Consider the following 12,985-nt stretch of genomic DNA (forward strand, 5'->3'; position numbering starts at 1 on the left):
AACGAAAGCGTCACAATGTATGTGTAGGACATGACGCCTCTCTTTCAGCGTAAAGGAACAGTTCTCTGGCAGTCTTGTTCGGAATACGCCCAAGACTGCTGCAGAGTTCCTCACCGAAGCCACCGCGATGGAGAAGACGCTTCAGCAACGGTCGAACATGTACAGCCGCCAAGTAAATGCCGCCTGCCCTCCGGATACGCCAGTAGGCTTCAGGTGCTACGTCGCCTTGCTTTGCAAGCTGATTCGATCAGTGGTTCATGTCGAGCTGCAGAAGCCACCTCCAAGGTACGTCGCCACCTCCAGTTAGCCCCCTCGCCAGCGTCGTACACAACGAAGTACAACAGGCACTGCAGGCATCTCCTTCCAGCAGTGAAGCACCTTCTCTGTCAAGCGAGTCCAGGTGCAAGACTTATGCAGAAACATCACTGAGCCCTGCCCAAGCTTTTGCACCTACTTATGTTGCGTTGCCAGTCGCGTTGCAATCGGCACAAGCCGCTCCGACAACTTCGCTACCGTACTTCGACGACCGCTGAACACCCGCTAGGAAATTGGAGGTTTGGCAAGCACCCGATGGATGACCGCTGTGCTACCATGGAGGCAAAGCTGGCCATGTGTATCGGGAGTTCCCCTACCAATGAGTCGGACTGCAGGGTTTTTCTATCAATTCGCCTTGACCTAGATTCAGCCAAAGGCCTCCCGACATCGCGGAATTCCTCGAACAGTGCAGGCCGGGCACATTGCAGCAGCAGCCACGCTCACCCTCACTGTGGCGATATTTCCCTGTGCTGATACCACCTCAAGGACAACACATGGGAGATCACCAAGTCCACGCTGGAAAAAGTGACATCAGCGACATTCCGAGGCGGGGCCGCTGATACTTGACGCACTGAAGACCTTGTACCGTGCCGACCGCAGAACAACGAAAACTCGATGACGCCAGAACCAGCTTCCGCGAAAGAGATTTCAGTGGACATACATGGGTTGATCGACGGCAGAAAAATGAATGCACATGTAGATACCAGCCCCGATTACTCTATTCTTAGTGGCAAACTGGCGAGCGTTCTGAAAAAAGTTACGTTACCCTGGAATGGGGCACCAGTTCGTACGGCAGGTGGCCACGTCGTCACACCACTTAGCTTATGCACGGCCAGAGCAGAAATTCGCAGTGCTGCTTTTCTCGCCAGTAGTCTGGTTCTACGCTAGGGTTCCCGCGATTAATTCTTGGGATGGACTTTCTCTGGGAATATGGTGCCATTATTGACCTCTGCAACTACTGCATCACTTTGTCTACACAAAGGGCAACAACACAGACCGATGCCACTGGACACAGATCTGCACTTCGCGTTTCGTAAAACAGCATCACAATACCACTGCGTGCGAGTGTTGTGGTTCCAGTCAAGTCCGATGAGCTGCAAGACGGTGAAGCCATTATAGAAGGCAACATTTCTATGTTGCTGACCCAAGGTATTCGTGTAGCGCGAAGCCTTGTGGAACTTCGTGATCTTCCTGAACTTCGAAGCCTTGTCGAACCTCGTTACCAACTTTACCTTTGAGCATCAGCACATTTCTTGTGGCACTTCCGTCACTTACGCCGAACCATCAACAGACATCGTCGAGTGCTTTGCTTTTGAAGTGGACACAGATGACGGTTGGCTCAGAGACATTTATGTAAACTCCGAGGTTATGGACGATCAAAAGAGCACACTACAAGAATTCTTGAACGAATTCCACGCGTGCTTCGCTCAGTCTACTAAGTTCGGCCAAACGCCAATCACAAAGCACTGAATAACGACATCTGCCGACGCACGCCCCATCAAACAACAGCCTTATTGTGTCTTGCCGAAAGAGTGTGAGGCAATTCAAGCCCAAGTCAAGGAGATACTAGATGATGGTGTCATTCAGCCTTCGCACAGTCCATGGTCCTCCCAGGCTATTCTGGTCAAGAAACAGATGGAATGCTTAGTTTCTGTGTTGACTGTCGATGCCTCAACAATGTTACCAAGAAGGACGTGTACCCACTACCACGTATCGATGACTCTTTAGACAGGTTGCGGCAAGCTAAGTATTTTGCATCTCTCAATCTAAAGTGAGGTTACTGGCAAATTGAGGTAGATGAACGAGACCGCAAAAAAACTATTGTTCGCTATTGTACGCGTATGTAAAACTCCCGTGCGCCGGCATATCAATGTATCGAACTCCGTGCTGAGTTGCGCTTCAGCAAGTGTGCTTCTCCCACTATACCCCACCCCTGCAAGTGTGCTTCTCCCATTGCATCCCACCCCCGCAAGTGCGCTTCTCCTCAAGAAGCTCTCGCGATGTTCCCGCGATCTCACGCGCGCCGCCCCGCACTCTGAGAAAGGGGCGTGTGGGCAAAACGCTGGTGACAAGGTGCATTCGGAGTGCGATTGGGTGTGAAAGAAAAGCGGGAGGGAAAAACCACGCTGACCGCAGGTGCCCGTTACTTGTGGTTTCCTGTGTTTTGGTTGGCTGACACCGCTGGCGCAGCGAGACGAACAAGGTAAGTGCAGCTTGGCCTTGTGGTAGTGAGGAGACGCTGTCTCTTTCGATTCACTTTGTTCCTTTTATTCACAAGGCCAACGCGAAGGCTTCAGACTCATGTGGTGCAGTGCATTTTTCTTTCCGCTATTGGCACGTGTCCAGAGCCATGGCCATGAAAACACGCAAGAATTGGGATTTTTCAACAAAGGCGGACATCATTCGACGGGTGGAGGCTGGCGAGAAAAAGTCGGTCGCCACGTCATTTGGAATTCCTCGATACACCCAATGTACGATCCTTATGAACAAAGCCGATGTTATGCTGAGTTGCCCTGGAGCATGTCGTGTGCGCTTCCCAACCTTTGACAAGGTCGAGAAGGCATTGTACGCCTGGTTTTTGGAGACACGTGCCAAGAACATACCTGTTGATGTCCCAATGCTCATGGAGAAGGCCAAATGGTTTGCTGTGGCCTTCGGAGAAGAAACCTTCACTGGTGGCACTGGTTGGCAGCAGCGATTTAAGAGTCGCTACAGCATCGTCGGAAAGACCCTTTCGGGCAAAAGCAAGGCGACTAGCACAGTCACATAGAGAAGTGGTTGTTTGAAGAGTGGCCAAATATTTCTGACAGCTTTTCGCCGTCGCAAATATTCAACGCAGATGAAACGGCACTGTTTTGGCAACTGCTGCCAAACAAGACTCTGCATCTGAAGGGCACTGTATGCCATGGTGGAAAGAACAGCAAAGTGTGCGTATTGATTTTGCTTGCTGCAAATATAGATTGGTCATGCAAACTACGGCCATTTGTTATCACAAAGAGCAGGTAGCCACACTGCTTTAAGAATGCGAAAGGCATCCTGATGTGATATGCGTCCAATAAAAGAGCTCGAAAAGAGCCCCAGTCTGCTGCTGCACTTTTCATTGAAATAAAAGCTGTTTGCGCTTTCTTTCGCTCAATTTTAATGCAATATTCGAATTCTGAGGGTTGAAAACCATTACGTACAGGTCTTCACTCATTTTCCCTGGAAAACCTTTCAGCTTCCCTTTAAGCAGTGGTTCACGCAACATTCCTTTTGGCCAATATGCAGAGGGGGCGGCAAGAACAACACCTCTGAATCACTTAACAAAGGGCTTCTCATGCCTAGTGTGGCAGCCCTGTCTGCTTTCACAGCAAACTCAAAATCTTGTTGGGCACAGAAAAAACGTGGGGTATGCCATGATGGTTCCCAACCTTTTGTGCTGTGTGACACTTTGTGCACACAGGGTATAACTTGTGGCCTCAACTTCAGTTGTTCGACCCCTGCTCTTGCAGAGATCTTTTGACCAATCGGCCGCCTTTTGGCAGCTGATTTCTGTAGTATAGTGTCGCCCCCTGTCAGATCTCTGTGTTATTGTACATGTATGTTTTGTAGTTGTTTAGCTAGATGGCGCACCCCCTTTCTGTCATGTGACGAGCTTGGACCAATCAGGAGGTGTCATCTGGCATGTGAAGTCTTTATTAGCAATAAACAGCCGTGGGTCGGCTGAGTCTTCGTTCCGGTTTTTATCTGGAGCAGTTAGCTCCGAGTCTCCTTCACTGCGTGGGCGTTCGCCGCGCGTACACTGGCCGGGGGCCCCCACTTGCCTGCCGCTGCCGACATAACATCTTTTGGCGACGAGGGTGGGACTCCCGCTGCGGTTCTGACCGAAGCCTCGGGAAACCAACGAGCTTCGTAAGTGAAGCATCCCTTCCTGTGTCTGCACGGCAGGCAAACGCTGTCGACACACTTGGCGTCACGAGGCTTCCGAGCCTAGGCCTTCTCGCCCCCTTTGCTCTGCCCTGCTCCATTCTACTCGAGCTCCGGCTTGTCTTCTGCACTGTCCCCCACACGCTTCCGGGCATGGCTTCTTTTACGGCGAACCTTCCCATTTTTCTTGAATTGCCCAGGCCACCGTTAATTCCATGGTATCGATGGAAAAAACATTTTTCAGGCCCACCTCGAAGCAGCCGGCAGTGGCGGGCACTCTCGGGCGTGAGGGACAACGGAAGTGCTTTGCAGACGAGGAGCAGGAAGCAGCAAGGCAGTTAACCAGCGCAGCGTCAAGCGACGCAGCAAGGCAGTCGACCGGCGCAGCGTCAACGTCAAGTGATGCGGTCCCGCCAGCGTCAGAGTTTCAGAAACTCTTGCAGCTGCTTGACCGGCTGTTCGTCGCGTCAACAAATGTTCTGGCGGAGAGGCACGAATTCACCAGTCGAAGGCAGTTCGAGGGAGAAGGATTCCTGGAATTCGTGACCGCATTGAAGGAGAAGGCGGTACAGTGCAACTTCGGTACAACCTACAACGAGCGCGTCCGAAACCAAATACTAATACATGGCGTAGCAAACGTCAGCGTTCGCGAAAAGTTATTGGCTCATGGCGAAACCCTGTCCCTGGACAAGGCAGAAGCAATTGGACGCTCGTTAGAAGCCTTGCATCGAGCGAACCGCATGTTCGGCTCCGAAAATGTATGAAGAATCGAGGCATCTCAACTTGCCGTTCCGTCGACGGGCCAAGATGGCCGACTTCTTCCGGGAGGCCATGAAGATGGCCGACTTTTTCTGGGGAGCCGCCAAGATGGCCGACTTCTTCCGAGGAGCCGCCAAGATGACTGACTTCTTCCGAGAAGCCGCCAAGATGGCCGACATTTCGCACATGGCTCCTCCGGGAACCATGGTGCATGCGATCAGTGTGGCAGCACGAAACATATTGCAACGCACAGGAATTGTCCAGCAAAGAACCGGCGGTGCAACGCCTGCCACACGTTGGGCCATTTTGCATCAGTGTGCCAAAAAACCCGTACTGTTCAGCACGTCTCTTCCGCAGAGACGTGGTCTTTGTCAACTTCCACAGGACAGCCGTCTGCGTCTGTCTTGACGGTGAGCACTTTGGAAAATAAAAAGGATTTACAAGTTCCGGTCGTAGTTAACGGCGTCTCCATGCGACTGCCAATGGATACGAGAGCATCTGTCTCATTGATGGCGGCCAAAGATTTTAGAGAGCACTTTGGTCAACAGCACAGACTGTCACAAACAACAGTGGACTTGAGAAATTTCTCCAAGCAACGCATCGACATTCAAGGCCTGTTTCAAGCTACTGTCCAGTTTTTCCTAACGTCATGCTCCGTCACGTTCCACGTAACGACTACAGGAACATCACTCCTGGGTTTAGATGCCTTCCAACGCTTGGGCATACAGATCGACGGTACGTCACTGACATGTCGTCTACCATCGCTTCGTTCAGTACAGAGCCCCACAGGTGTGCCTCCGGGTTATGATCACCTCTTCAGCGACGAGTTGGGTCTCGTCAATAACTTTGTGCACCGAATTCATCGGCAGCAAGATGCGAAACCAGTATCTTCAAAGTTGCGCCGACTACCCCTGGCTCTCCGTGACCAGGTAACAAATGAATTGGGACGTCTCGAGGACTGCAACGTCATCGAGCGCGTCGAGGCTTCTGAGTGGGTGTCTCCACTCGTGCTGGTGCGCAAGAAGGATGGAACCATGTGGCTCTGTGTAGATCTACGGGAACAGGACAGTCTTGTGTCTCAAGTTCAAGAAAGGGTCTTGCAGAAACAGTCGCAGACTAAACAGTACGTAGACAAACGTAGAGGTGCGCAGGCAACTCGTATCAAGGTGGAAGACAATGTCAGAATAAGATTTAACAGGAAAGGATTTTTTAAGTACAGTAAACCTCGTAAAGTCAAGGCCCAGATAGGACCATCTACTTTTCTACTCAGTGATGGGAAGATGTGGCATGTGTCTAAGTTAACCCTAGTGATGAAGGATCCAGCAGGTAGTACATTATGTACAAGTGATAAAGATTTTTTGTACTCATATTCAAATTTGGATAGTCATTCCGATGACTTGTCTGTAGTGACAGCGTCTTCTCATAGTCATAAGCTTCAGTTAGGTAGTCCGTCTGACTGTATCACTTCCGAGTTTACACAGTCAGCAGTCGTCTCTGATTCCGTGGGGGAATTGGTTGCCTCCCAGGACTTGTTGGGACGTCGAGAGGAGCTTCCTGGGCAGCCCTCTCCAGCTTTGAGCGACAATCACATTCAATTGTCCAACCAGGGCAAGGGAAATACAGTGGACTCGCGTTAAACGGAACCTCAAGGGACCGGGAAAATATGTTCCGTTTATCAGGAGTTTCGTTTAGAGAGAGAATGTTCAGGATTTCGCAATCCGTTCCAGACTGCTTGGTCCCGACGAGGCAGGCGTACGCGCAATTGGCAGTCTGCGCTGAAGCGGATCTCAGATGCAAAATCTAGGTATTAGAGAGGACGGTACGCTATGGGCACAAACTTTATTGCACAAAAGCGGTAAGCAATGAACTTTTTTTTAGTACTAAAATTTTAAAAAAATCTCAATAGTCCACTTATTTCGCGGAAATCAGTGGGAACTGCAATTTATTGGCTTGTGAAAAGCGCTGTTTTTGTGAAGCGACCACTCTCGAAGTCGTTGATTATCTCCATCTACCTTTCCAACGTAAGGGCGTTGTGAGGTCGCTTCTGCGCTGCCATCAGGTGCTGACTTTGCGACGAAGTGCCGCAGACGACGCTAAACAGCGGATGTAAGGCTTAAGCCTAACAACAGCAAGCGCACCGTGACAGAAAGCAAGCGATGCGGTTACAGTGTGCGAGAAAGAAGAGGAGACAGTGATGCGTACCACGATGGGGCTCTGCGTGAACGTCAAGTTGCGGTTTCAGGTCTGAAAATTGGAGTTCCGATTAACAGGATTTTTTTTACATTGCCCTAATACAAAACCAACCAACTGCGAGGCATTTGTTCCGTTTAAGCGTTGATTCCGTTTAACCGATTTCCGTTTATCGAGATTCTACTGTAGTAGTGGGACGACTGAGTCTTTAAAGTCGACCGATACGCGTCGCAACTCCCTAAGTTCTTCCGAGGTACGCACGCGTCCTCATCGTGACAGAAAACGGCCTCCGTGGCTCGATGATTTTGTTTCTACAGTGTAGAGCGTATTGCTGTCTTCGAAATGCCACGGCTAGGGGCCTCGCTGTGACATTTAGGAGACAGTCCACATGTTTCTTTAACACAGGTATAAAGTGCTCCTTGTTCCGGTGCAGTGAGTTTTGTGCTGTGTTCCTTGTCGGACTTTGAGTGACTGCCTGTGTTTTGGTGCCCAAGACTGGTGCGTGTGTATGTGAACTTGGGCGGAGAGGGATTGAATTTGTTGTGGACTTAAGTGCGTGCTTGGTGTGCGACTGGTGCGCGTTTGTGAATGTGGGGAGGAACAAACTGAAATTGCCTTTGGACTTAAGTAGGCGTCTTGTGTGCGCGTTTCACTGTATGCTTGCTTTGTTTCCAGGGGGGGATGATGTAGTATAGTGTCGCCCCCTGTCAGATCTCTGTGTTATCATACATGTATGTTTTGTAGTTGTTTAGCTAGATGGCGCACCCCCCTTCTGTCATGTGACGAGCTTGGACCAATCAGGAGGTGTCATCTGGCGTGTGAAGTCTTTATTAGCAATAAACGGCCGTGGGTCGGCTGAGTCTTCGCTCCAGTTTTCATCTGGAGCAGTTAGCTCCGAGTCTCCTTCACTGCGTCGGCGTTCGCCACGCGTACGCTGGCCGGAGGCCCCCCCTTGCCTGCCGCTGCCGACAAAACAATTTCCCTTTGCCGGTCGTCAACGCTGTAGCCGAGTCTCTGCAGTGAAAGGTGAAGCTTGGAGCACGATTCTTTTTAACAGATATATGCAGATATAGATAGATATAATACAGATATAACAGATATATGATCTATGCACTGCGATGATATTTTAAACATTTTTAAGAACCACGGCAAAGGGCTTTCATTTAGACATGAACTTCCACAGTGTAACATCCTCCCATTTTCAGATTTAAGATTAACTTTTCATGACGGGAAAGCCGGCTAGTAATATTTTCCACGTGCCAAGAAAGGAGTGCCACTGTACGATTTCTGCCATTCTAAAATTGCCAAGCATGGAACTGCAATGCTCTGCCTGGAGCCTACCAAGAAATTGTGTACACACAAAATACAGGCATCTTTCGATAATCAGATCCAGCGAATTAAGGCAGCACGGTTCCTTGACTCATTGGTGACATCAGTAACGGAAACCTTTTTACAAAGGGTAAAGGGACAAGGAGTGCCACAAGAGAGGCTAGTACCTGCAGTGATTCCTTTTGTTCATAAGGTCACTCATAACCTCAAGAAAGCCGGCACTCATTGCCTTTTCTGCCCCCGTCAAGGTGGTTCAACTCTGCTTGAGAACCACTTGTGGGAAGTCCGGCTGACAAAGCTGTGGCAAGAAATAAGGCCCAACTTGCGGGAAATATGCCACAGGAGTGGTCTATGAAATTCCCCTTACAGCAAGTCCTACATTTGGCAGATCGGGCACTGTATAAATGAACGAACCACGGAACACAACTTAAATCTAATGAAAAATGGCAAGCCTCAATTGCCGGTGCACTGCAAGGCTGTTTCCAAGAGATTCTCAGTAGAAGTAAGAATCACAGACAGCATGTAAGCTAATTATGGAAGCTTACTATATGAAAAAGAAACTCAAGTTGCTGCATTAGTGATATATCAATCATGCCTTACCAGAGACGAGATTGTTTGACCGCTGGATATCCCAAGTTTGTGAATAGCTTGCGCATGCATTTCTATTTATTCCATTTATTCTTGGGTCAGCCCCCAAAATAAATCAGTTGGAAGTGTCACCTATGCCGTCGTGTATGTTTCTTTCTTTTGCGTGTCTTTTAATTTGCAGCAGAAAATATGTTCTCCAGCACTTCACAAAGAAGCAATAAACGCTGCTAAAATTTGGGAAGGCACTCAAGCCCTCCTGCACACAGTAGAGGAGACGGTTGGAGTGCCTCCAGCCCTGGCATCAAAAATCTTGGACCTATATCATAAGAGCGCTCATTCAGATAGACATGACAGATTCTGCAGAACCTACATGAAGCTCACAAAGCGGTTTACATGGCCATACATGAAAGATGTGAAAAGGTATGTGTAGTCATGTCCCGAATGTCGGCTGAATAAGGTGAAATCCAAGCAACCAACACAAGAATGTCATAGCACTCACGGACGCTATTTGAAGTTGCCCACTTGGACTTTTTCTAACTCCAAAAGAAGTCTGAAAGTGTCAAGGAAACACAAGTGTCCGTTGTGTGCGTGGGCGAATGTACAAGAATGTTAGCAGCAAAGCCAAGAAGAGATGATGCCAACAGCATGACCTCTCTGTTCAGCTGCAAAATGTTAGAAGGCATGAAAGTTTTGGCGTCGGATAATGGTCCAGCCTTTCGGAGCTATAAGCTACAAGAATTGGCGGGTTCAATACCCCATGTCACCCAGCAGCTCATGGATTGGGGGAACTATTTGGGACCTGAAGCAGTACATAGTGTGTTTCATGGGAAGGTGGCAGTGGTGCCTTGATGCAGCGAGAGCTCATCACCACTGCTCACACCCAAGGATGTACTCCACTCGTTGCAACTGGAAAGCCAACGTACCTTCCTAATTATGTGTGTCTGCGGTTCGACAAGATGGTTCAGCTCACCAAAACAAAAAGGACGAAAGACAGCCACGCAAACTACCGTAAAAGAATGGAATAAATTTTGACAAGAAACAAAATACAATGCTACCAATGCTGGAGGTAGGAGGCCTTGTCCTCGTGAGAAAGGGGCAACCAAGCAGTGGCTCTGCATATAAAGGACTATATAGTGTCGTGAAAACTTCAAGTGAGCAAAGCAACTTTAATTAAACCTGTCTGGTACATCAATGCGAATAGAATTGATGAATCAGCCTCCATAGCAAATGTTTAAATAGCATCCGAGGAGGGATGAGAACAAAGGTGGCGGGAGTGAAGTGTGCCAAGGCTGGAGAAGACCATAGGAGGAACATTGGACGGTGGCAGTAGGGAGATGGAAGAGGCAAATAACGAAGTTCGTAAAGGCAACATGATGCTTGCTTCGCCTATTTATTATGTGCAGCCTTATTACGATTTTAATATTCCCCAAATAGCATGATGAAGCTGTGCACAGCAGTTTTGAATGAGCAATGCGGAAAGAAATAATTTCATAATAACTACAACATAACTAACAATGTAATACAAGCTCTAAAGGATTCTTGCATTCCTGCTTTCGTCCTACAGTTCATGTTCTTGCTAGAGCAATGACTGATCAAGATTTTCTTTAAACCGATGGTTTATCTCATTTATGAGTCTTGCAAGACCGAGGAACAGTTGCTGTTGCAAACAGTGTGGTCACAAGCCAACAAACTCACAACAGCATGCGCACACTCCCCCCAAAGATGTTTTTTGACAGTGCCCAGACACAGGGGCACCTCTCAGAGGCCTTTGCCATGCCATAGGATGGCTGCAGCGTCGCAACACAAAAACATCATTTGTGCTACCAACTGGCCGAGTTAGCACAATGGCAGCGTCAGTCTCGAAGGGCTTCAAACCAAGGCTCCTTGCAGAAATCAGATGCTTTAGGCTCACAGATTTCATCACTACGATTTCATTAGAAATAACTCTCAATAGTCTACCTATGTCAGCCTTTCCACATAGTGCGTTTTTCGCTTATGTATATTGCACTGTTCCTCACTTTCCAAATTTTTGTTGTCCTGTTTAAGTTGTACCAAATCATGTTTTTGTGGTTGTGCGCTTCATTTGTATTTCCTTTGTTTTTGCAGCTACTTTTGCACGTGTGTGCCTGCTGCCCACTTTCTATAGTAAATGAAACGAAATGGCGAGTACAGCGTGCCCCTCTTGGAGAACCTACTTGAGTTCGAGAGAACGAAATGCACTGAAACAGTAGGAGAGCTTTTAAAGGGAGGAAAACTGGAGTTTACAAGCACTTGAGGCAATATCGATTCCCCAAGCACCACAGCAGAACCAGTGCTATCCCCTTAAGGCCTTTGGAAGCAATCCCTGTTTCACCAGATAACACTTGGCGAGTGCACTTCTAAACTGTGCACTTTTGCCGCTCGATTTGACAGACACTGCAATTTGGCACTGCCGCATAAAATCGAGTTCGCACCAAGGAGTTCCCAGTAAGCCCGGTTTTAGATGATTTACCGGGTGTGCGTGTGTATACGGATTTGGAATTCAACCAAGAGCTAAAAGTAGCCATGAAAGTTTTACTCAATGCACAAAAGTGCAATTTCAGTCAAGTGGAACACGCTTCCCAAATGACGTTACTGGCCGTAAAGGCACGCCCTGCCCGTTACCTGGCACTCACCTGCATTTTTTTGAAGAGGCCGTAGTGCATCACCAGACTGTGCGTCACCGACAGTCGTTGTGGCTTCATCGGGTGACCCGGACCTGCGTTTTGGATATTTGTGCACCAGGTACCCTTTTTGCCCAAGTTGCGCCACACTGACCACTTGAATCGTGAACATTCTGGTCAAAACAGCGCGGCGTCGAGGTGCCTATTTGTTTACGTATTCATTAACGATTGGAGGGCACCGAGTATGGGAGGTAGCATTTTATAGAGAGTTGTAATACACTGAGAGATCATTATTACGAATACATCGTACTCAGATTGTTGCGAAATGTTTCACGGTTCGATAGGAATGCTATGCGGTCTGGAAGATCGTTCCGATGTGAAATAACCCGAGGCAATGAAGTTCAGTTACATGATTGCGTTTGACCGTGCAAGCACGCGAAAGTGAGCGAAGGAGTCGTGACGTGGGTTTTGGTTCATGAAGCACCAGAATGTCAGACCGATTCAACTAAACCCGAGAAAAAGACAAAGGAATGCTAGCGCAGCGCGTTTCGAGCGGCTGAAAGGAAATGCCTTGATTTATCCGGAAATTATGTTCTCTTAATGATATGCAACGGGCCACTGGTGCGTAGGCATGCGAGCTGTCGAACCGACGAAATCGCCTCTGATCCTGCTAGACATGTCATTATTGGTCCCTGGTAAGAAAGCGTCGACACATATCATCCCATTAGGATAAGAATGTACTACAAGCGAGAAATGGGCACGTACCGTAGTGGAAGTTCCCTACGTCCGGGTCCCAAAAGTACATCACATTTTTTTTCGTCATCACAAGTACAACGTGCCCATGGTTAGAGTGTCCACTCTAACCACAGTTTACTTATTCAGGGACCTTAGTTGCCTTAGTTACAACACAACAGCGGCGGGTTATATCATGATGATACAACTGGGAAGCAGTGTTGCCAGGCCGGACAAGGCGGCGTAGCCCGAAGCTAGAGAAACTGTAGCCCAAATGTAGCCAAGTACAAAAAAAGAGCAAAATAAACTTGTAGCCAATATAGCCATTTTAATTTGTATATACATTTTTACATTCGACTACGGTAATCCCTTTTTGCACAAACCGTTGTGAGAAAAAATGGCCAGGCTTAGCTTGGTTAAGCCAAGAATGCGTTGCAGTTGGGGCCCCGGGGCCCAGCTTCATAGAGTTTCCTACGAAATTGCCCAACTTTTCCTCCGGCTGTCGTGGCGTCACGTCACGTGGT

General features: G+C 48.5%; 1 protein-coding gene across 2 annotated transcripts in view; it reads right to left on the reverse strand.

The window, feature by feature from the left end:
• Positions 1-12,677, reverse strand: part of HDAC3 (histone deacetylase 3) — a 170,212-nt gene extending 157,535 nt beyond the window's left edge. For both annotated transcript variants that reach the window (XM_070525397.1, XM_070525398.1), the window contains exons 1-2: positions 12,495-12,677; positions 11,742-11,824 (exon numbers count right to left, since the gene is read on the reverse strand). In XM_070525397.1, coding sequence (XP_070381498.1) covers positions 11,742-11,824; positions 12,495-12,552 — 141 coding nt within the window. In that variant the 5' untranslated portion in view covers positions 12,553-12,677. The remainder of the gene's footprint in view (positions 1-11,741; positions 11,825-12,494) is intronic.
• Between the last annotated feature and the right edge of the window lie 308 nt (positions 12,678-12,985).

This window comes from Dermacentor albipictus, chromosome 9 (assembly GCF_038994185.2).
Source record: "Dermacentor albipictus isolate Rhodes 1998 colony chromosome 9, USDA_Dalb.pri_finalv2, whole genome shotgun sequence".
Lineage (NCBI taxonomy): Eukaryota > Metazoa > Arthropoda > Arachnida > Ixodida > Ixodidae > Dermacentor > Dermacentor albipictus.